General features: G+C 53.1%; 1 protein-coding gene across 3 annotated transcripts; it reads right to left on the bottom strand.

Annotated features, from left to right (window-relative positions):
• Positions 1-4,762: 4,762 nt before the first annotated feature.
• H6PD (hexose-6-phosphate dehydrogenase/glucose 1-dehydrogenase) lies at positions 4,763-16,275 on the bottom strand. Of its 3 annotated transcripts, none has more exons than XM_032131633.1 (7): positions 16,231-16,275; positions 15,317-15,466; positions 13,957-14,112; positions 12,124-12,779; positions 10,898-11,015; positions 9,113-9,382; positions 4,763-8,807 (listed from the first exon to the last, which is right to left on the bottom strand). In XM_032131633.1, the coding sequence occupies exons 4-7, from the start codon at positions 12,748-12,750 to the stop codon at positions 7,450-7,452; spliced, it is 2,373 nt and encodes a 790-aa protein (XP_031987524.1). In that variant the 5' UTR covers positions 12,751-12,779; positions 13,957-14,112; positions 15,317-15,466; positions 16,231-16,275; the 3' UTR covers positions 4,763-7,449. The 3 variants fall into 3 exon arrangements, with proteins under 3 accessions (XP_031987524.1, XP_031987525.1, XP_031987523.1); XM_032131634.1 differs by lacking the exon at positions 16,231-16,275 and adding an exon at positions 15,099-15,211 and having other exon boundaries at positions 15,317-15,634; XM_032131632.1 differs by lacking the exon at positions 16,231-16,275 and having other exon boundaries at positions 15,317-15,634.
• Positions 16,276-21,112: the final 4,837 nt, after the last annotated feature.

Here is a 21,112-nt window from a genome sequence, read left to right on the forward strand (position 1 = left end):
ACAAAAAGAGTTGTTTTTAGCAGTACTGCTCAAGCTGCAAACCCGTGGATTGTCATAAATTCAGCAAGCCATATTGCATGGGATACCTCCAAGGACCACCTAAGAGCTGCAGGAAGTGGTGTGAGTGATTCAGGAGGTGGCAGTCTGCCATCTGAGTCAGTGTGGAATGAATGCCCCTGCATGCTGCTGGAGTTACTGTTTTTAGGGATTGGACACTGACATGGTCTTGACATTTCTCATCACTGATGGTCTTGGGGCACACGTGAAAAAAGAGCACAGTTAATTCATGTGCCCTCATTTTTGTGCCTCTACTTCCAGAGGACTTTGCTTTCGTCTCGGCTGAACTCCATTTCCAGCACAGGGACCTCATTCAAACAAGGTTCACCCATAAATATGTGAGTGCCTTTTCCTTACCTACATTTTAATTGGACAGGATACTCAGCCCTTTTTCTCCTGGCTGTGCTCCTCGTAGGGAGTGCGTAGTGAGTAGTGAGGAAGGCAGTTCCTGGGTGCATTTGTGTGCTGGATCTCTGGGGAAGAAGAAGTTATATTCTGCTGAGAGCTCAACAGACTTTTTGACACATTTCATGGGCCATGCATTGATTTACAATGTAGTTACACCAGTTCTTAGAAGATAAAAAAACCCCCTGCAGCTGCACATGGGATAAAATGAAATTGTGTGGTCCCCAGGGGACTGTAGGAACCACTGCTGGGTTATTTCTGCAGCGAGGTGGTCACAGCAGGGCCTTCAGTGACAAATAACAGGGCAGGGTCCAGTGCAGAACCCACTGAGCTGACAGAAAATGTCAGAAGGAATGAATGTGGTGTGAGGGCCAAGGCAGGCAGCTACCCTGCTGAATACTCCTCTCCTCCTCACCCTTTTCAGGCCACAGAATCAAAAAATCCCTGAAGAGGACTTCAGCCAATAAAGGGGAAAAATTCTGCTGAACTCCATGGGACACTGCATGTGTGTGAAGTCGTTCATATGTGCATTCATATCTTTGCAGGACTGAGGCACTAATTTCTTGGGCATATTTTGATGTGCCTGGGGAATAGTTGCTCTATGCCAGCCACTGTGGTCCATTAAAAAAACACATTTGCATCAGATTAAATTTATTACTCTAGCTGACCAGAAACACCGGGGAGATTGTAGATACAGCACAAATATGTTCTTTCACACCCTGCAAAATAGAAATAGGAGGGTTTATGTCAAATAGATACATATTTGGGTAGCTTTTTCAAAACTACATCGCTTTGACCTGGTCCTGCTCATATTTAAGTCCCTTTTCCCCACTAATTTCAGCAGAAGTTCTTCTGCAATGTGTGTTGTGAAAGTCTCCCCCTTCAAGCTTTTTCTGCAGGATACTCTTCAGTTCTTGGACAGTTGGCCAAGCCTTGGGGGTGAGCTTCTCTGAGAGCTACTCAGTCCTGCATTTTCTTGTGTGCTGGTTCCAGGTGAGCAAGGGTTTCCTGCTCCAAGAGAGACCCCTGCTCTTTACAGCAAGAGGAGAAGTGGGGTGGAGGAGGTGTGGGAGCAGCAGGGAAGCTGGAGGAAACCAGACGTGACAAGTGCTGAAGCAGAACTTCTCAGCTTTGTGGTGGCTTCTCGCCAGATGAGATCACAGCTCCTATGGAATCTTGTCTGCTTTTATTTCCTTAGTATTTGACTTTCTTGCTTCCTTAAGAAGCAGGAATTGCTGATCTTCAATCACTCGCTTTGAACACTGCCTACATCTCAAACAACAGGACAAACAAAGGCAGAGGGGGGTGACTGACCAGGGCCAGTGCTTATGGCCTGCAATGGAATCCCTCTCAGCCTTTTTGGAGAACTGACTGGGGATGGAGCCTGGATTAGCAGAGACTTTTCCAGCTCCCATCCTTGTGAATTTATGCTAAGACTATTAAAAAGAAGGTGGGAGGAGGAATGGCTTGGCATGCCTGCTTTCTTGTGGTCAGCATCCAGCACTGTAGATTAGCTCTGGGGTCTGAAAGGGGATGAGCATCCACCATCTGAAAACTGCATCCCTTTTGAATGTCTGAAGTTAAAGATTAAAATCCTTTGGACTCCCAGCACGGACTCTGAGGCTGGAACAGACTGTGGATGTGCTTTATGCCTGACTGACACTGCCCTTGAAGCAGGAGGCTGGCGGACTGCAGCGACAAAGGGGATCCTATTGCCTTGCGTTCGGAGGGGGTGTACAGAGACAGGCAGGCAGAAAGCCTGGAGCTCTCTGTGCCCTGGGGAGAGCAGGGGAGAGAGAGAGCAACCACTCTGCCCGGAAACATGTACGTGCTGCATGCAGGCTGTGCCTGTGGGAATTGAGGGAGACAATGCAACAGATAGTGAACAATGAGCGTCTGTAATGTGTAGCCACGAAGCCAAAGTAACCCAGTGTGCTGCAGGACAGAGAGAGGCTGTGAAAACAGCAGCCTCACGAGGGAGAAACCCTGCCAAGCCTGCTCAGAGGACAATCAACAAACCCTCCTCAGCTGGAAGATGGGGTGGAAAAGGGAGTAAAAGAGAATGGGATGGAGGAGAATAAAGAAGTCCCCATGGGGCACTTTGCAGGAAAAAGAAGTAGTAGTCATCTACTTTTTAGTCCCTTCTTGTAACGGGAGCACTTGGATGCAGAATTTACTCCCTGTTCTTTTTAGAGCAACCCTTACATCCCCAGCTGACTGCCCAGTTAGCTCTGAGGTACCTGTACATGACTCTCTCTCCACGAGGGGAGCACCCCTGGAAATCACAGCGATTTACTGGCTGACACGGGTCCTGCAGCTGCGGGAAGAGGCCACATCCCACACGGCTTGTGCCACCTGTGCCTGTGGGGAGACGAGCACATGGTGACAGCCTGGGCATGGGAGGCCACTGGGAGTGGGAAAGCAGAGAAATAAGTTCCTTGCCTTTTTGATGGATGGCCACGGATGGAAAATGGTAGCAACCAGGACGATACAGGAACAGCAGCTGTGGAGCAGCTCCCGGGAGAACAGCTGGGCAGGGAGCTCGCCGTGCCCCAGGAGCCCCGGCTCATCTCCATCCGTGCTGGTGTCAGACACAGCTGTGCTGGTCTGGGCCTCTGGAAAACGCTGCTCCGGCAGGACAGGGCTGGGAAAAGCGGCTGCCAGCAGCTCCTGCATCACGGGCAAGCAGCACCCTCTGCTGCTGGCAGAGCTGTCTCCAGAGCTGCTCTGTGCCTGGGGGTGCTCGCAGGGAGGAGCCGCGGAAAGGCACCGCAGCGGTGTCCCGTGCTGGGAGCGCAGGGGAGGTGTCCCCGCTCCCCCGGCACGGGACGCTCGCCGTGGAGCTGTGCCGCTGCCAGCGCCCTCCCGAGAAGGCTCGGGGGTGATGCGGGACCCAGGCAGCCGGATGGATCCTCGTCGCCCTTGGGTTTTTCCCCTCCCTCGTGCTGCAGACTTTTCGCTTTTCCCGAATTAAGCTTTTTAGCAGCACTCAGGTCCATCCCACAAGCACATTCCCAAATGGGATGTGCACGCCTCAGACAGACGCAGAGTGCTTGGTCTCTTCCTCCCATTTCCTCCCTCTTCCCTGAGTGAAGCTGCCCTTTTCCCCAGCATCTGACTCAAGGTTTCCCTTCTTCATGCGGGCAAATATCCAAAACCACTCCCTCCGCTCCCTCTCCTCTCTTGCCCCTTTTTAGGCAATGGCCACATTTTCAATCCCATTTTTCGGGGAGAGGAAGGCAATGAACCACATCCCTGCTAAGGCAGGCAATGAATCTGGAGGTACAAATCCTGCTAAGGAGCACCCTGAGCTGTGCACAAAGCAGAAGCAGAGCACGGCACCAAAAACTTGTTTTAAAAAAGCGTTTAGACACTGAAAGTTTTGCTCCTTTTACCACCTCTGCCGCTGGTCCCTGTGTTTGGGGGGCATTCACTGTTCCTGGTACTGTTGAAGCATCTGGAGAGGGTTTGGCCGCTGAAAAGCCCCACACCCCGGCGCTACATCAATGCCCTGCTGCAGCAGCAGCAGCCCAAGAATCCACTGCAAACCGGGTCTGTGAGGGGCAGAGCCCTTCCAGCTGCAGCCAGGGAAACCAGCACTTGTGAATCAGCAGGACTGCAGCAAGAAAGCATCTGATTTAAATCCTCCCATCCTCCCCTTGCCAGGAAAATGAAGTCTTCCCCTGGGGCACTGGGATGAAACTGCTGTGCTCCTCCTCCCCTTCCCCGGGCACGCTGTGCCTGCTCTCTCTGTGGGATGAAGGTGTCAGGTGGGATTTTCCTTTGGGTCTGGGCAGGAGCACTTGGGAATCAGCTGGAGTGGAGGCCAGGACTCAGCTCTGGGACCTTCCACAGGGCCCTGCCAGCCCGAGTCACAGCACAGCTCCTGCTGGAACTTCAACTGCAGCCTCTCAGCTCACAGATTGATAGACTGCACTTAAAAATGCACTCCTATAAACTCTGTGTTATTAAGCAGCTCTGCACTATGGTGACAGTATCCATGGAAATGCAACTCAGGGAGTAAATGTGGATCAGGGGAGGCTTTCCTGAGGCCTGGCCATTCCAGAACCCTGCACAGCATTGGGTGATTGCATCTTCTCACCTTAAAAGGGCTTTGGCTGCTCCTTGTTTTGAAAAGTCCTGGCCTTGTCTGGATGAGACACCAAAAAAAAAAAAGCAAGAGTCAGAGTGAACATTTAATACTGCAGTGACATTGTCCACTATGCACAACTAAAACCCCAAAACTTCACTCACCAGGAGGACAGGGAAAAACTCTCAGGAAGAAATTAAAAGACACTTATTATTAAAAACTATTTATTTTTTATAAATATAATTCTTCATTCATTAAACAACATGAAAAGAATCACAAAACTTTACTCATGGGAAAAAGGATTTTACAATTTGATTTATAAAAGTTGATGTGAAAAATGAATTATTTCCAGTGCTAGTTTTCTGTAAGACATATAAATAATCATACCACTGAATTGTAGGAATGCACTTGACATTAAAAAAATTGATAAAAATTGGTATCAATAATCACTTACAGGAGAAACAGAGTGTAAGAAGTCACTCCATGGAGCTGCCTTTGCAAAGAAAGGTTAATACAAGCTCTCAAGAAGGTGCACACCTTCTATTAATAACTTTCCCAAAATAAAAATAGCCCTGGTTCCTTGGCCTACAGCCCAGTGGATTGCTACCATTCCTCCTCATCAGATTTGTTGCTCATTTAACCCTTTTTCCCACCCAGTCTCTCGTTCCAGTCATAAATTTTGTATATTCCAAAATATTTGGTTTTCATTTAGCAAATGCTAAGTATTAAAGAGTTTAACAGGAATTGTCTGTGTGAAAAAAACCCCACAGTTCTAAAAAATCCCCCAAACAACCCAGACAGCTCCATTCACGAAGGAAAACATGGGGAAACTTTTAATGGATTTTAATAAAATCTAGGATGAATTTTGGGGTGACCCACTAGATAGAGACTTCACAAATAAACCCTATTTTCAGCTGGAAAAGACAGTAGCTCCCTGGGAAAAAACCCATGTGCTTACTCAAAAAGTGCAAATAAACCTCTCAGTGTTTATTTCAATTATTATTGCCAGCCACCCATTAACAAGAAAGTGTGCAAAAATAGGAAAACTCCAATGCCACAATCACCTGTGAGACAGGAATAAACTCCGGTGTTCATAACAATATAGTTACTCTCACATAGGTCAATTTTTAATTAAAACTTGTTCCCTCACACCAAACAGAAAAGAACTGGAATGAAGTTAACGTGGACATTTCTGTTTAAAAAGAAATGGTGTTTGAATTCATGGACGTACCAGACCTAAACCACCTTGCTCTGCACAGCTGCTCCAACCACTGTGGTGGATTTTGGAGCCAGTGTCTGCCAGGACACAGCCACAGAGAGAGTTATTCCAGAGAGCTCCTGGCCACGGGAGCCTGCAGTGCTCCCCTTCCTGCTGCTCTCTCTGGGCTTGGAGCTGGGGGTTAACCCTGCCTGTGACCAGGGCACACCCAGAGCAAACACCCCCAAAAGGGGGACACCAGCCATGCCAGCTGGCAAACCTGCCCAGGTAAGGCACTGCCTCAAAGGTAAATAACCCATCAGAGCATTTGGGGATGTCCTGGAAGCAGAGGACACCCCTTGTGCGTGGCAGCGTTCTGGGAAGGTGAAAGTCAGAGAATTAGGAAAGGGAGAGTGGGGTCTCTGGGCACACTGGGTGTCTCCAACGCTCCCTGTGAGCAGCAGAACCACACGTCTCTATAAATTTCTGTACATTCCTATAAATTTCTGTACGTTCCCACGAGCACTTTCTGTTGTCCTGTCAGAGGTGAATCTGCCAGTCCCGTGTGCCCAAGGGCTGTGCACAGGGAAAACCCCCTCCCTCCTAAGTCAGTGTCCACGAGCTCAAAGAGCACCACCACCTCCTGCAAACCCTGCAGCTCCCTCAGCGTGTGCAGCAGTGACAGATGCGTGTGCACTTTACAAAGCTGCCTCCCACAGAAACTTCACAAGCCACCAAATGATGCTGAAAGCTTCCGTTCTGAGGAGAGAAAAGTTCATTTCAGAGACTGAGACAGTTAAAGAAAACATTTCTTTGCTAGCTAAACCCAACAACTCCTCTGAGCACCGAGCTTTTCCCTCAATAATTATTGCACTGCTGGCAAACAACAGCTCTGTGAGCTGCCATATTCCTCACCCTGTCCCCATTATTTTAACAGCCTAAAAAGCAGTTTGTCTTCCTTCCCCATCCCCCGTGGTATCAGCCATCCACTTAATGAACGCAGCTAATTACTGCTCACAGGCTCAGCCTCTGCTGCTGGGCAGTTTGCAAAGGCTCAGGACTGCAGCGAGCTCACAAATCCCTGTCAGCAGTTAAGGGCCACCTGCCACAAAGGGCAGCGGGTGTCTGTGCTCCCAGGAAAGCACAGCCACAGCCAGAGCCTGGCTCCCAACGGGACGGGCTGCACGGACAAGGTTACGGATCCATGTGCACACAACCATCATTTCACTGAGACAACGACTCTGGCCCAGCCAGACTGAGCAGGGCAGGGGATGAATGTGTTATTGTTGTCTTTTAGCCCGAGAATTATATAAAATTTACGTAGAAGAATTTGGCAGGCAGTTGATTTAACAAGTCTCCTGTAGTGCCTGTGAGGTAGTTACATGCCAGTAAGCACAAAGGCCTGACAGCAAAACTGAGGCACTTCAAGGTGAGGTCATTTGTCCAAAATCTTGGTCAGAACCCAGAGCAGAGCCAGAAATGCTGCTCTGGGCTCTTGGCTCCTCTTGGCTCCTCCTGGACACTGAGCCCAGCTTCCTCCAGGCTAAATGTCAGAGGTGCTGCAGGCCACGGATCTCCCAGAAGGTTGGAGGTGTCAGGGGTGAAGCCGCTGCTGGCAGCAGAGGAATGTGGACACGGTGTAGGAGAATCCAGGGTGTCAAGGCCACGCAGACAAGGGAGGAGGGACATTGTGAAGGCATCACCCAAGCAGAGCTTCATAATCCACGTACCAGACCAGCTGGCCAGAGCTGGGGCTGACACCTGAGATCGGCCACTTCCTGGGCTCGTGGCCCACTCTGCTGAGCAGGGTGGTGATGTCATGCTTGCCCTTCCCCAAAACCAGGACAAACACCTGCCTGGCCCTGTTGATGAGGGGCAGGCTGAGGCTCATCCTCTGGTGAGGTTTGACAGGGCTCTCGGTCAGCACCACGGTGGGAGCCCCTTCCAGGCCGTTCTCGGCGCGGGGGAAGAGCGAGGCCGTGTGCCCGTCCGTGCCCATCCCCAGCAGCACCAGGTCAAAGCTGGCGTTGGCCACCAGGGCCACGATGTCCTTGGCATAGAGCTCTGCTCCCCTGTCCTCCTCCACGCAGAGGCGCCGGTTGAGGTGCACGGGCATGGGGTGGATGTTGAAGTAGGGCACCCTGACGTGCTGCAGGAGGTGCCTGTGCAGGCCCAGGAAGTTGGACTCGCTGTCGGTCAGGGGCACGCAGCGCTCGTCCACCAGCCAGACGTGAGTGTGCTTCCAGGGGAAGCTGTAGTGGTGCCTTGCCAGCCGCTGGAACAGCACCACGGGGCTGGAGCCGCCCGACAGCGCCAGGTGGAACTGCCCAGAGCGAGCCACGCTCCTCACTGCTGCCTCCTCCATGTCGGACGCCAGCTGGGAAATCAGGTCCTCAGCCCACGCTGAGACCAGGGGACTTTGCCGAAATTTGGACTGGATTGCCCTGAAATCACTTGGCATCTGCCCACTGGGGTTCAGCAGCTCCGCTGGCTCTGCCAGGGTGAACGCCACTCCCCCGCTCACCATCTCAAAGTCCAGGAGGTGCTGGTTCTCCACGCCCCCGGGGTAGAGGCGTGGGGGCTGGCGGGAGGTGCTGTCCAGCAGAGGTGTCCAGAAGGCCCAGGAGGCCAGCAGGTTCTCCGTGGTGATGAAGAAATCCTTCCTGCCATGGTAGATGTGGGAGATGAGGACAGAATATGCATCTCTCTCTTTCACAGGGCTGTACATGTAGAAATCAGACAGTGGCTGTCCGAAGACGTGCAGGTCTGACCGAGCCTCTGCTTCTTTCCAACTGTCTTTGGGCATGACAGGCTGGAAGAGGTTCCTGCTCACCAGCACCGCAGGGGTGTTGAGTGCACCGTGCCCGAAGTGGAAGATGATCTGTTTGGGTTTACACTGGCTGTGCCCTGCATCCCTCAGAGCGCCACTCTGAGTGCAGTAGGCCCTGTTCTTGAAGAGCACACGGGCGTAACCCACCCGTTCATCCAGAGCCTTCCCGGAGGTGAGGAGGAAGGGGACCCCTTCCCAGCGCAGGCTGTTGCTGCAGATCAGCACTCCTGGAACGACAGAGATCCCAGCTACCATCCCACACGTGGACAGCAGGCGCTCCTGGGGGTCCCCATCACCTGCCCATTACTGTCCCTCCTCAGCTCCCAGAAATCCTGGGTCATTAGTCAACTGACATGACAACAGCGTTATCCTGTCCAGCTCCCAGCTACCACGTCAGTGGATGCCTGGACACATCCCTGAGTCAGCAGTGAGGTCCAGAGCCATGGAGCTGGTACTGCACGCAAGGACTCGCATCTCCTGCTCTCCTCAGCTCTGACTGCTCCCCTTGCCAGGGCCCAGCCCAAACTCTCACCTGCAAAGGTTGGTGTGGTGCTGACGTAGCCCCGTGCCTCCTGCAGCTCCTCCTGCACCTGGCTGTCGTAGGCCTGGTACTGCCCCAGCACGGCACTGCTCCTCTCCAGGCCCCACAGCGACTGGAACGCCTGCAGCTTGTGCTGCACCACCTCGTGGGCACTGCTCATGTTGGCGGGGAGGTCCATGATCAGGAACATGAGGGCCTCGGTGAGGTGGTTCTGCAGCACGTCCCGGATGACCCCGTACTGCTCGTAGAAGCTGGTGCGGCCTGGGCACAGCGAGGAGGCAAAATGCTGCTCAGGTGATGTGCTTCCCTTGTCTGCATTATAGCTCCAAGCTCCTCTCCTCCCCACCCAACGATTAACCTGAAGCAATCAAGCTCAGGGAAGCTGTGGATGTCCCACCACTGGATGTGTTCAAGGTGTGGTTGGACAGAGCTCTGGGCAACCTGTCCCAGTGGAAGCTGTCACTGCTTGTAGCAGGACTAGATGGTTTTCCTGTCCTCAGAAGGCTCTGGCTGAGCCATACCCTCTGGAGACAAAATTTCGTGCACAAAGCCATGCTTCCCTTTCCCTGCCTGACTTCTCATGAGGTGGGAACAGTGGGAGAAGGACAATGCACTTCTGGAGTGACTCAAGGCTGTGTGTCACCAGGAGCAGGCTGCATCACGACCACAGGCTTCCCCTATTGACTGATAATTTATCTCCCCTGCTCTAATCCAAAGGCACACTCATTAATGGAATCAATGCTGCAGACTTGCTGGGAGCCAGGCTGCCAGCTGAAGCTGCACAGAGGAAAAAAGATATCAAATGAAAAATCACCAAGTTGTTCAGAGAGGGGAGGGCACAGGGAGTAGCTGGGGCTGTGCACAGACAACGCTGTTCTCCCTGAACCTCTCTGCAGTGCATCCCTCTCCCACAAACAGGCTCAGATGAGCTCTGAGCTGCCAAACCAAAGACTTCTCCAAGTTTGATAAAATTGCATTAATTGAGTTGGTGATGGCTGGGGGAGGGAGGCAGAGGTAAAGTGAGTGGGGGAGCAATCCTGATGGTGCAGAGCCCAGGGCACCTGCCGTGCCCAGAAGTGCTGCGGGTGGCAGCCCAGCCGGGAGCTTTGTGCTGAGCACTGCAGAGGGGATGCTGCAGCATTGCAGGGAGGCAGTGCAGCCATGCCCTTCAGCAGGAGACCCACGCTACCACTCCGGGCTGGGACTGTCTCTGCAGTGCTCTTCCTACTACAGAGAGGCAGGGAAAGAACCAGGCACACAAACCCAGACTGACCCAGGGACCCGAAACATCCAGGCAGGAGATGCATGAGCACCTCCCAAAGAACAGCACAAAGGCACACTCAGGGTGAGCCTGGTGTCTGACAGGACAGCAACACAAAAGGCTTGTTGTTACAACAACCAGATTACTGCTGCACTGAGCTGAAGTGGCCTTAGACTGCATCAGTTCCAAATCTAGTGCTGTTTACCAAGAATTAGGATAGAAAGGCCAGCAGTGCCCCCAGAGCTCTGCAGCAGAAAACGGTGGGGGTTCTGCCCCTGCTCCCAGATGAACTGCAAAGGGATTTTTTCTCAGAGGCAGCAACACAACCTGGAAGTCAGCACAGGAAGTGTAGGACAGACCCTCTCTGCTTCCAGGGAGCAACACAACATTCACCTGTTCCTTTTTTATTTCTGTACCAGTACCACCTCAAGGGCCACCTCCCCACAATGAATGAACCCACCAGTTCTCCTTCCCCCTCACTCACCCTGCACACTCTGCACACTCGCCTCACCAACCTTTAGCATCCACAGTCTCCTTCAAGACAACCTCCACTCTTTCCACATGATGTCGGTTCCAAATTGGGTCCAGAAACTGTCGGTTCTGATCCCGAAAAGGCAGGATATGGGCTACAGCCTGCAAAGGGAAAAATTCAAAGACCCAATAAAAACTCAGCAGATTCCCACAGTGCCTCTGCCTCACTGCCCCATCCAGCAGACAGGCAGCAGAGCAGAGTGGGTCAGAGAAGAGAAAAGCAGCAGGAGAGCCTGCAGTGATGCACACTGGGGTCACCAGTGACTGTCCAGAGCAGACATTGAAGGTCTTTCTGAGGCATTTTGAGGTTTCATGTGAAAAGGCTGAACTACAAACTGCAGAGCACTCAGTTTGTATCTGTCAGAGGACAAAGGGCTGAGTCAGGCCATTCTGGGACTAATGCAAGGTTCCGAAGTGCTGAAATACATCAGTTCAGGTGCTTACACCACTAAAGACATCTGCTCTTTTGGGGAGACAAAATAAACCCCCAAAAACAAAACAGAAGAAATCCCCCCTCTTAGTGGAGATGCTCTCCTTGCAGCTGGACATGCAACTTCTCAGTAAAACCTGTCCAGTGCTGTGGCTGAACAGGCTGCCTTTAAAGTGTGACATCACATTCCTGTGGCACAAGGATGGCATGTCCTTGAGCACGTTCCCTCTGGGGCAGTGCAGCTCCACATCCTTCCAGCCCAGAGTGGAGCACAGGGCAGGAAGAAACCTCCCCCTAAGCATCCCACAGACCTACCATCCCATCAGCTCCTTATCATATCAAATGAAGGCGTGCTTTCAGAAGCCATGGCTAAGCAGAGAGCCCTGTGTGTAATGAGATGTGGAGCTGTGAGAGGACAGGTGCTGCTTACTCAGCGAAACCAAAGCCCTGACCTTGGGCAGGACACCAGAGGAGTTCTGCATCTCTGCTCCAGGCACGCAGAGCCCAGCCCTACACCCTGGCCCCGCTCTGCAGAAGGGACCCTCACCACTCCAACAGCAGGAAGCCCTGCTCTGGCCTGCATATTCCCTCTACTCTCTCAGCAGCACAGGACAGAGAAACAGGACAGGATTCCAGGAGCAAATGGAGGCTCTGGATCACACTGACAGGCTCTGCCTGGATTTGGGAGGGGAACAACGCTCTCATCAGATGCAGAACTGACCCCCAGGAGTCTCCCAGGCACTGAGCCCCTCAGCCTGGCAGGGGCTGTGTGCTGCTCACCTGCTTGCCCAGGTAATGGTCCACCCGGTACATCTCCTCCTCCCTGAAGAAGCCTGCCAGCTCTGCTGCCAGCTGCTGGGCCGACTGCAGGTCGTGGCCAAAGGGCTTCTCCAGCACCACGCGCAGCCAGGCCCCGGCCGGGGGCCGGCAGCTGCTGTTGATGTGCCGGGCAATCTCTGTGTAGGCAAACGGGGGCACTGAGAAGTAGAAGATCCTCCCAGCCTCCTTCAGCCCCTCCTGGCGAAGCAGGGTCTCAATCTCTCTGCTCAGAGCTGTGTAGTTTTCGGCAGTCTTTAGCTGGTGGTACTGGCTCAGCTTCAGGAACTGGTCCTTGAGCACAGCACACCTGTCAGGAGCCTCGTCTGGGGGACAGGACAGCTTCTTCAGCACGTCAAACATCAGCCTCTGCCCTGGCTCCAGCGCTGCCAGGGCAGCCCCATGGAATGTGAAGCTGTGGCCACTGCTCACTTGGTCCATGTAGAGCTGGAATAGACCCTGCCACAAATACTTCTTGGCCAAATCACCCGTGGCTCCCAGCAAGACCACGGAGATGTGGCCCTGGGATGCTTCAGCTGGGGATGGGAAGGCTCCCACAAACAACACCATGCACAGGACCCTTCCCAGCATCTTGGGGAGAAGAGGTAGAGCCAGGAACACTAGAGACCAGGAATAAAAACCAAAATCAATCCATGTTGTAGCGCTGCAGAACACAACACAAGGTACCTGCTTTCCCCTGGCTGAAGAGCCAGGGGCTCCTGCCTGGATCCTCCACCCAACAGCCTCTCCTCCCCTCCAGGATCTGAATCAAGGCAGTAATTTGGGTTCTCGACAAGGCTGCAGCCTCCTACTGCACCAGAAGTGGAAGGCAGTTTGTGCTGAAGGTCTTTGGGCAGCACGTGCACAGTTCCACAGCTTTGCACCGGGAATCTGAAACCCATTTTCATACAGATCTCAGAGCTGCCCACAAAGGAACACACGTGCCTGCATACTGAGCACATGTGCCTGCACACTGGATCCTGCTTCCAACGTCCTGTTTGGGACTTTGCTCAAACAGTGCTGTGCTGTCTTGGCACGGCTTCATGTCAACATTGTCAGAGCAGCTCAGGGACAAACATGACCACTGGCAGTCCCAGGCTCTTCTCCTTCCACTTAATGACTCGTGCACCACCACTGAACTGGGTTCTAATGGCTACTGGGAGACTGGTGTGATAAAACAACTCTGGGGAAGAAGTTTAGTCCTCAGATTGATGTGAGCCACTCAAGATGCTGCCTCACCGTGGCTGCGTCTGTGGCCAGGTGACAGCCTGGGGTTTGTGTTCTGCCTCCTGTAACCTCCACCACTGAAGAGCAGATCCTGTTCTGGCCTTCTCCACTCAGTGCCCATTCAAACCACTGCAGCCAGGACAAAAAGTCTCTTTGTTCACGCTTACTTATTCAAAATAAAGTTGTTTTTAAGAGAAAAGACAAATTTAGCGCTTACACTGAGACACACAGCAATGACTTTGCAGCTCAAGAGATGTAATGCTACTGAGGAGAGGTTTAGTCACTCCTGTAGCGGTGACTAAACCACCGTGCTGTTCTCATTCCATCAGGTATTATTTCAGGAGCTCTCACACTGGCTATCTCCTTCCCTTAATTCCATTCTCTGAAGTTGTGTTTAGTTGGAGCAGAGCCTTTGCAGCACACAAGGTTATTAACTTCTTTAAAAACTTGGAGCTCTGGTCAATAAATTAGGATAACTAAATAATTACAAGGAACATCTGGATATCTCTCCCTGTCTGCAGCTTGAACTGGTCTGTAGAAGTCTTGTGTCTCTCTCTCCAGCAGACTCACCTGTAACACAGGAGCTTTAGAGACCACGGTGGCAAAAGCAGCTGGAAATTCTTCTCCTGCACAGCCTCTCCCAGTGCAGATCTCCCTCCTCCTGTGACCGGGTGTCCCTGATCAATGGTCGGGTGAACAGGACAGATAAGGCAGCTCGTTCCCTTCCTGGGAAAGGGGAGGAAAGACCCAATGACAACAGAGGAAAAAGCAAACGTGCCTGAGCCAGCAACGCCCCAGCACATCCCAGCTCTCAGTGCAGCCCCACTGGCTGTGCTGAAGCTGTTGGCTGCTGTTTGTGAGCAGCTAATTCCTGCTCCCAGAGAGCTACAAGGTATAATGCTGTCTGCGAGTTTAACTCATCTCTCCAGCCCTCTGTTGTGGCTGTCTCCCCTCCCTCCCTTCCTTCTGCACGATTTGAGCTCCACAGACCCACTGAAGGAATCCAGCCACCAGCGCTGCAAAGGGGCACAAGTGTGGCTCCTGAGGCTTTGCCTGCAGTACAAACGATTGTTTGGTTTCCCACCCCCTGCTGTGGGGTTATAACACAGATGACAAAGTTTCTCAGAGCAATAAAGTGGTATTTACTCTTCAACCTTTGTTCCAGGAACCAGAGGCCTCTGACATACTGCCCGCTGCGCCCGGGCAGCCCTGCTGTGCTGCAGCCAGGAGCAGGTACCCCCTGAGGAATGGGGAGGGTCTGGGTGGGCCATGCTTCTCCAGACCCACGGAAAAAAGGGAATTAGTCAAGGCACTTCCTGGCAGAGTCAGCCAGTCACGTGTATTCCCAAACCAACGGAGAGCCAGTTTCACAACCCTCCCAATTGCAAAATATTGAGCTACACTGCACAGAATAAGCTCAGTAAACGCAGCAGTGTTTGTTTACTGCTTTCATATCAGCGAATCACCACTGCTCACATTAAAAAACAATACTCCAAAAATCCCCCAGCCAGCCAGAAAAAAGTAAGGCTTCAGGAAAAAATTCCTGGGCCCGATCCACATAAAACATGTAAGAGCTTAGCCCGGCAGTCAGACTGTGCATTCCCTTGCACAGCCACTGGAGCTCCAGGTTGACAGGAACTCCTTTCAGGTCTTCATAGAAAAAATGCAAAAGGTATTTTTTTTACTGTTGTATCCCCACTAAAAATAATTACCAGATGCACAGCCAAAAGAGCTGGACTTTGAGGATCCTTGTGGGTCCTTTCCATCTGAGGATATTCTATGATTCTATGATAAATGCAGCATGGCCTGGGGTTCCCACAGGACTCTGCACAGGTAACACACGAAGGAAAGGGTTCTGAGATTCTTTGAGAACTGGGCAAACCATACTGGTCTTCTGCATATGCAAACATTAGGGCAGCAATGATCTCACCATCAGCTTCTGGAAAAGTCCGAGGCTTAATGAGGAGACTCGCATTAAGAGCAAGCTGAGAGATGCACGAATTCGTGTTCGGCCCTTCTGGCTCTGACTCAGCCTCACTCCGTGTGCTCCGGCATCGTGACAGCAGCTGCTTCCAAAACCCTGGAGAAGCAGGACAGGGGGACCCTGAGAAAGCCACGCCAGTGCGTGGGCAGCGCGGAGTCCGAGGGATGAGCTCACGAGTGACAGCGGCTGCCACAGCCCCGAGCACCGGGAGGGACCGGACACCGGGAGGGGACCGGACACCGGGAGGGACCCGAGCACCGGGAGGGGACCGGACACCGGGAGGGGACCGGACACTGGGAGGGGACCAGACACCGGGAGGGACCGGGCACCGGGAGGGATCCGGACACCGGGAGGGACCGGACACCGGGAGGGACCCGGGCCCGGCGCTCGAGCTCCGCCAGCCCCGCGCACCGGGAAGGCCGGGCCGGGCATCGAGGCTGCGGGCAGCGGGGCTGCGGGCAGCGGGGCTGAGGGCACCGGGGCAGCGGGGCCGAGGGCAGTGGGGGAGGCGCGGGCTGAGCGGGGCCGGCAGCGGGCGGTGCCCGCAGGGAGGGGCCGGACCGGGGCTGCGCCGCGCTGCCGCTGCCCCAAACACCTCTGTCCGTGCCTCCCCCTCGCCGGGGGCCGGGGGCCGGGAGCAGCCCCGCTCCGTCCCCGCATCCCCGCTCCGGCCCCGCATCCCTCCCGCGGCCACGCGCGGAGCTCCGGCCGCCCACGCGGTGCCGGAGCGGGGAGGCCGATGCGCGGTGCCGCAGGGCCCCCCGGGCTGACCCCTCCCCGGTCCGAGCTGACCCCTCCCCGGTCCGAGCTGACCCCTCCCCGGCCCGAGCTGACCCCCGGCCCCGCCGCCCCCCGCTCACCTCCCGCCCACCGCACCGCGCCGGCGGCGGCGGGCCCGACACAGCGCCCCGCCCACCGCGCGCCGCGCCCCGCCCACCCGACCGAGACTCTGTGGTTGGCGGCGGCTGGTGCCGGGCGCCGGCGCTCGGGAGGGAGAAAAATCCTGCAGGGCTGAGAGGGACACAGGGACACAGCCCCCCGGGGGGACACGGACCCCGCCCGGACACCGCTGGGCACCGGTGCTGGGAATGCGTCTGAACACTGGGCAGGCGCCCGGACACGGGGCTCGCACCCTTTTCCCGCCTGGGGGTTGCATCAGGCGTGTCCCCGGATGGGTGCGTGGTGCGTTCTCCACCGGGTGTCCGGGCTGGAAATGTTCGGAATGCACCATTACAGCAAAACCTTGACCGAAACCAGGGCTTTGGTCACCTTCCAGGCCAAGCTCGATGTGGCATGAGCCACCCGGCTGAGTGGAAGGGGTCCCTGCGCATGGCAGGGGGTTGGAACAAGATGAGCTTTAAGCACCCCTCCAACCCAAACCATTTCATGATTCTGTGATTCATTCTAAAAGAAAAATGATCTGATTTCCCCAGCTGAGTGGCTGTTCTAATTTTATACCTATATCTGTAGGTGTATTTGTCTACAGCCCTTGCGTTGCTTTGTGTCCTGAAATGACTCTGGCATCCCCCTGCTAACCACACGCGTGCCCTCAGCTCCAGTCCTGTGCTTTCTGAACGGAGGAATTATCTTGTGAACCTCCTGGGGTGCGTTTCAGATCAGCCTGACAGTGCTTTTAGGCACCTCAGGCTTTGTGAAGGCAGGCGGAGTGATCAGAGGCAGACAGGAGAGGAGCGGAGGAAAGGTGTCTTTGCACGTGTGTGGCAACAGCAAGGAGCTGAAAAGCAGACTCGGACTGTTAAACAGCTGTAACCGCACTCCAGAACGGATGGCATCACATTCCTTGGCAACACACACCGTTCCTGCTGTCTTTTCCACTCCAAGGTCTCCAATTATTTAATACAAGTAGATACACTTTACCCCCACCGCTTTACAGGTGGGGAAACTGAGCCACCTTGGCAGAACTGGGCACAGAGCTGGGGCAGCTTCCTGCTGGGGCTGGTAACTGAGAGATGAAATTGTACCGAACACAAGCCTTGCATTATATCTGAGATATATATATATATACATTTTGAGCAATCTGGTCTAGAGGAAGGTCCTGCCCATGGCGGAGACTGGAGCCAGGTGATCTTTAAGGTCCTTTCCAGCCCAGCCCATTCCATGCTTCTGTGACATAACTCTGAATTTTGTTCACAGTATAATTTCGATTCTGCAGCTTCCGCCGACCTGCTCCGGGCGTTATTCCCGCAGCACGTGTGAGAGCCCCTGCGAGGCACTGCAGAGGTCAGAGCGGCACCATGCGAGCCCGGTTTGTCTGGAGCCGGGTCTGGATTCGGGAGGAGGGGGCTGCAGCGAGCCCTGCTGCTCGCCCACCGTGCTTTGTGATTCCGCCCATGCTGCTGATGCAGCTTTGGGCTGGCTGCGTCCAGAGTGATGCTGAACCCAGCATGGGATCCATCACAGGCACAGCACAAAGGATGCAACTGAACGAACCAAACTGGGTGAGGGGACCAGTGACGCATCTGAACGGGCCAGCTGGACAGATAGCCCGGGTCTGGAGATGTCCCTTCGCCGCTCCGTGTGACAGGACTACACAGCACATTCAGCGAGCAGCTCAGGGGAAGCAGTGCTGCATCCCACAGCTCTGTGTTTAACCCATGAATGGCCTGGTGACAAAGCTCGGCTCTCAGAAGCTCCCTGGGCCTGTTTGGGCTCAGCAGCTGGGAGAGGAGGTTCATGGGGGTCCCCTCCTGAAATCTGTGTTCTGCTCTGGAAGAAAAAGGGGGTTTGCCACCTGCTTTAGCAGAAACCATTGAAGAACAAATCTCCCTGCTGCATATTTCTGGCACATGGAATGAGATGAACAGCTGAGGCCCTGGTCACTTAAGCTTGTTATTATTATAGACAGAGCTGGAAGTTGGGAGTAGCAGCAGTTGTTTAACATCTTCTGTTGAGAGACCGTGTTTTCAGCTAGTTATACGATGCCAAACTTTAAATATGGAGGCTGAAATTGTAGGGGTGGTTTGCTTTATGCAGTAATTTTTTGGAAAACTAAAAAAAAAAAAATAGTGCAGCTATTTCTGAGCTGAAGGTCAGAAGATAAAATAGGTTTTTTGACCATGTTAAAAATATCTCAGCTGTTTCGTTAAGGAGCTCTAACATCTCATAATTTGGGACAAGTAAGATTTTGTGAGGATGATGGTTTGGATCAGAATGTGCTTTTGTCAGAGCCTTTTCAGACTTCCTCAGCTGCATGTGCCTTTAAGGGAAAAAGGTCCAGTGTGACAGATGAGACATGTGATGCCAATAAAGGAATAAAAGGCAGCTAGCAAGGAAAGGGGCCTTAAGGAGACAGATGTTCTACAAGCAAATAAAAGCTCTATAGGAAAAAGAGCTGCTCTGGGTGGTGTTTAAAGATGGTGTTTGAGAGGAGGAAGCATTAGGCTGGAGAGAGCAGCTTATCAATTCAGAGCCTCTATAAACCCTGGGCAGTGGCTGTGTTTTGGCATTGCAGTGGAAATCTGTTCCACAGCAAGGGGTTCTTTCTTTAGGAGTGGGGAAAACAATGAAAAAAGTGAGTTTGCTGCAGTGGGGCTTTGTTGCCCTTTGGTGTTGCAGCTGCAGACCCAACTTGAGGTGTGGAGAGGTGACGCTGAGCTGGGCTGGGGTTTGCACTGCTCTGAAGGGGCAAAGTGTGCTTCAGGAGAGCAAGATTTTGGTGAGGTAACCTTAGAGGAAACTTGCCTGATACCTGCCAAATTTATCAGCCTTTGCAAAGGCATTTACTGCCAATGAACTGGAGAGGTGGCTGTAAATGACGGAGTAATTTCTGGGGATGCTTCAATTCCTTGGTTCTCGTGTGCTGCTCTGTGAGCTGGGAGCCCTGTTTGGTGCTGCTGCTGCTGCACAGCTAGTGGAGCTGGGTCACTGGCTGTGCTGGGGGACGAGCTTCCAGGAAAGCTCTCAAGTTCTGGGCTATCAAGTTCACATGGCTTTGAGTAAGGCTGTTAACTTCTGCTGTGAAGCAATAAAGAACAGCTGTGCAGCAGCTGGGGTTCTTAGAAAATGAAATTACTGCCTTGTGGCTTCTCGAAAACCAGACTGTAGAAATGATAACAGCAGCTCCTAAACTGGTGTGGGGGAGAATAAGGAAGAGGGGCTTTGTTATGGCTGCTGGGGCAAGTGAACACCTTACCTGCTTAACGAGTTCTGGAGCGTGGAGCTGGTTTGTGGTTAGGTGTGCTCAGCCTGACAGGGAGAAATCTCCAATCCAGTTTAAGAAGTTTAGATTTAAATGCTTTGGCCTGTTTGGTATTAACCAGTGCCCCTTCTGTGCATCCAAACTACGTTCAGAGGCTGGAAAGCTGATCCACACAGGAGCAGCATTCCCAAGACCCCTCTGCTCTGGTGTTCTGCGTGGACAGCTCAGCTCTTAAAGAGCTTAGCATCAAAGTACAGCTGAGACACTCCAAGGTGAGAGAGTATTAGAGTAATGCTGCCTCTTAAGAGCTTTTGTTTCTATTGTTTGTTGGCTTTCCTCTCCAGACTGTGGCTTTTAAACGGCAGAACCCATGTCCAGGGAGTGCCTCTGGGGTGTGCAGCTGGAGTGGGGAGTGAACACTGCAGCCTTGCTGTGAGGCTGGAGGGGGTGGCATTGCTGGCTCCTTCCATCCCCTCTCTGCTGCTTCCCCAGCCAGTCATGGCACTAAAGCCTGACTTAGTGCCCGCTGAAAAGCCCTGTCACCGGGACTAGGGGAGCCCTGCTGCGCTGGGGGTGCAGTCTGGCACCCTGCAGCACCCGGGGTGCAGCTGGCACTGAACGCTCCATAAAAGCAGTGACAGCGGGAAGGGAGCTGGGGGTGGGGAGGAGGAGAGCTCATCTTCACCAAGTACTCTGCTTGAATCAAACAGAACTGATCAATCGAGTGAGCTGTGCCTGCGTTCTGCCTTTGGTTCTGAGGAAGTGATGCTCTCATCGGCTTGATCAGCAGATTAAAGACTGGGTGCTGGCATCTTCCCCAGGTGTTCCTGCACTGGGACAAGCTGCCTTCGGTCTCCTCCTCCGCCTTGGACTAAAGGAGGATGAGAATGGAGGTTATAGGCTAAACATGCTGTTCCTCCATTGTAAAATAGGGAAACATAAGGTTCCTCTTGTGCATGGGGGCAGAGCACGTCAGGCAGCTTTGCTGAGCCTGTGTGCCCTGAGGACTCCTGGTGCATTAACCAAAAGAGTGACTTGTACCTGTCCTAGCTGAGAAAAAACAATCATAAAGCAATGACTGATCCCCACTGTTGCTGACACAAATATGCAGAGATGGGCTAAAATCTGTCTGCTCAAATAAGCAAAGGTAGTCCACGGGTGAGGGGGCTGCCTCCTCTCTGCCTGTGGTGTAAAGAAAAACCATCCTTCTTGGTTCTATGGCATGAACCGCCCTCAGTGTGGTCCAGACTGATTCAGAGCTTCAGCAGCTTTGGGTCTGTACTATAATCTGTTCATTTACTTCAGAAAGAAGTACAGGGTGGGTACCTCATGCTGCTGCCTGGCTGGCTCTGGCAGCTTTTGACAGAAGTTACTTCTCTTGGCTTGTGATGTAAGAGGTGGACACAAGACAGGCATGTAGGAAGTGCTGTCATCATTGAGGTAATTGAAGTTTCCCCAGATGTACTTGATTGGAGTTTAATAGTTACTGCATCTTAGATAAATATTGATTGATGAAGGTTGACCCACTGAGCCTTTGAACTCCATAATGGGCGCTGTTGTTATCAGTTTCCTGACCAATTAGT

The sequence above is a fragment of the Corvus moneduloides genome, chromosome 22 (genome assembly GCF_009650955.1).
Source record: "Corvus moneduloides isolate bCorMon1 chromosome 22, bCorMon1.pri, whole genome shotgun sequence".
Lineage (NCBI taxonomy): Eukaryota > Metazoa > Chordata > Aves > Passeriformes > Corvidae > Corvus > Corvus moneduloides.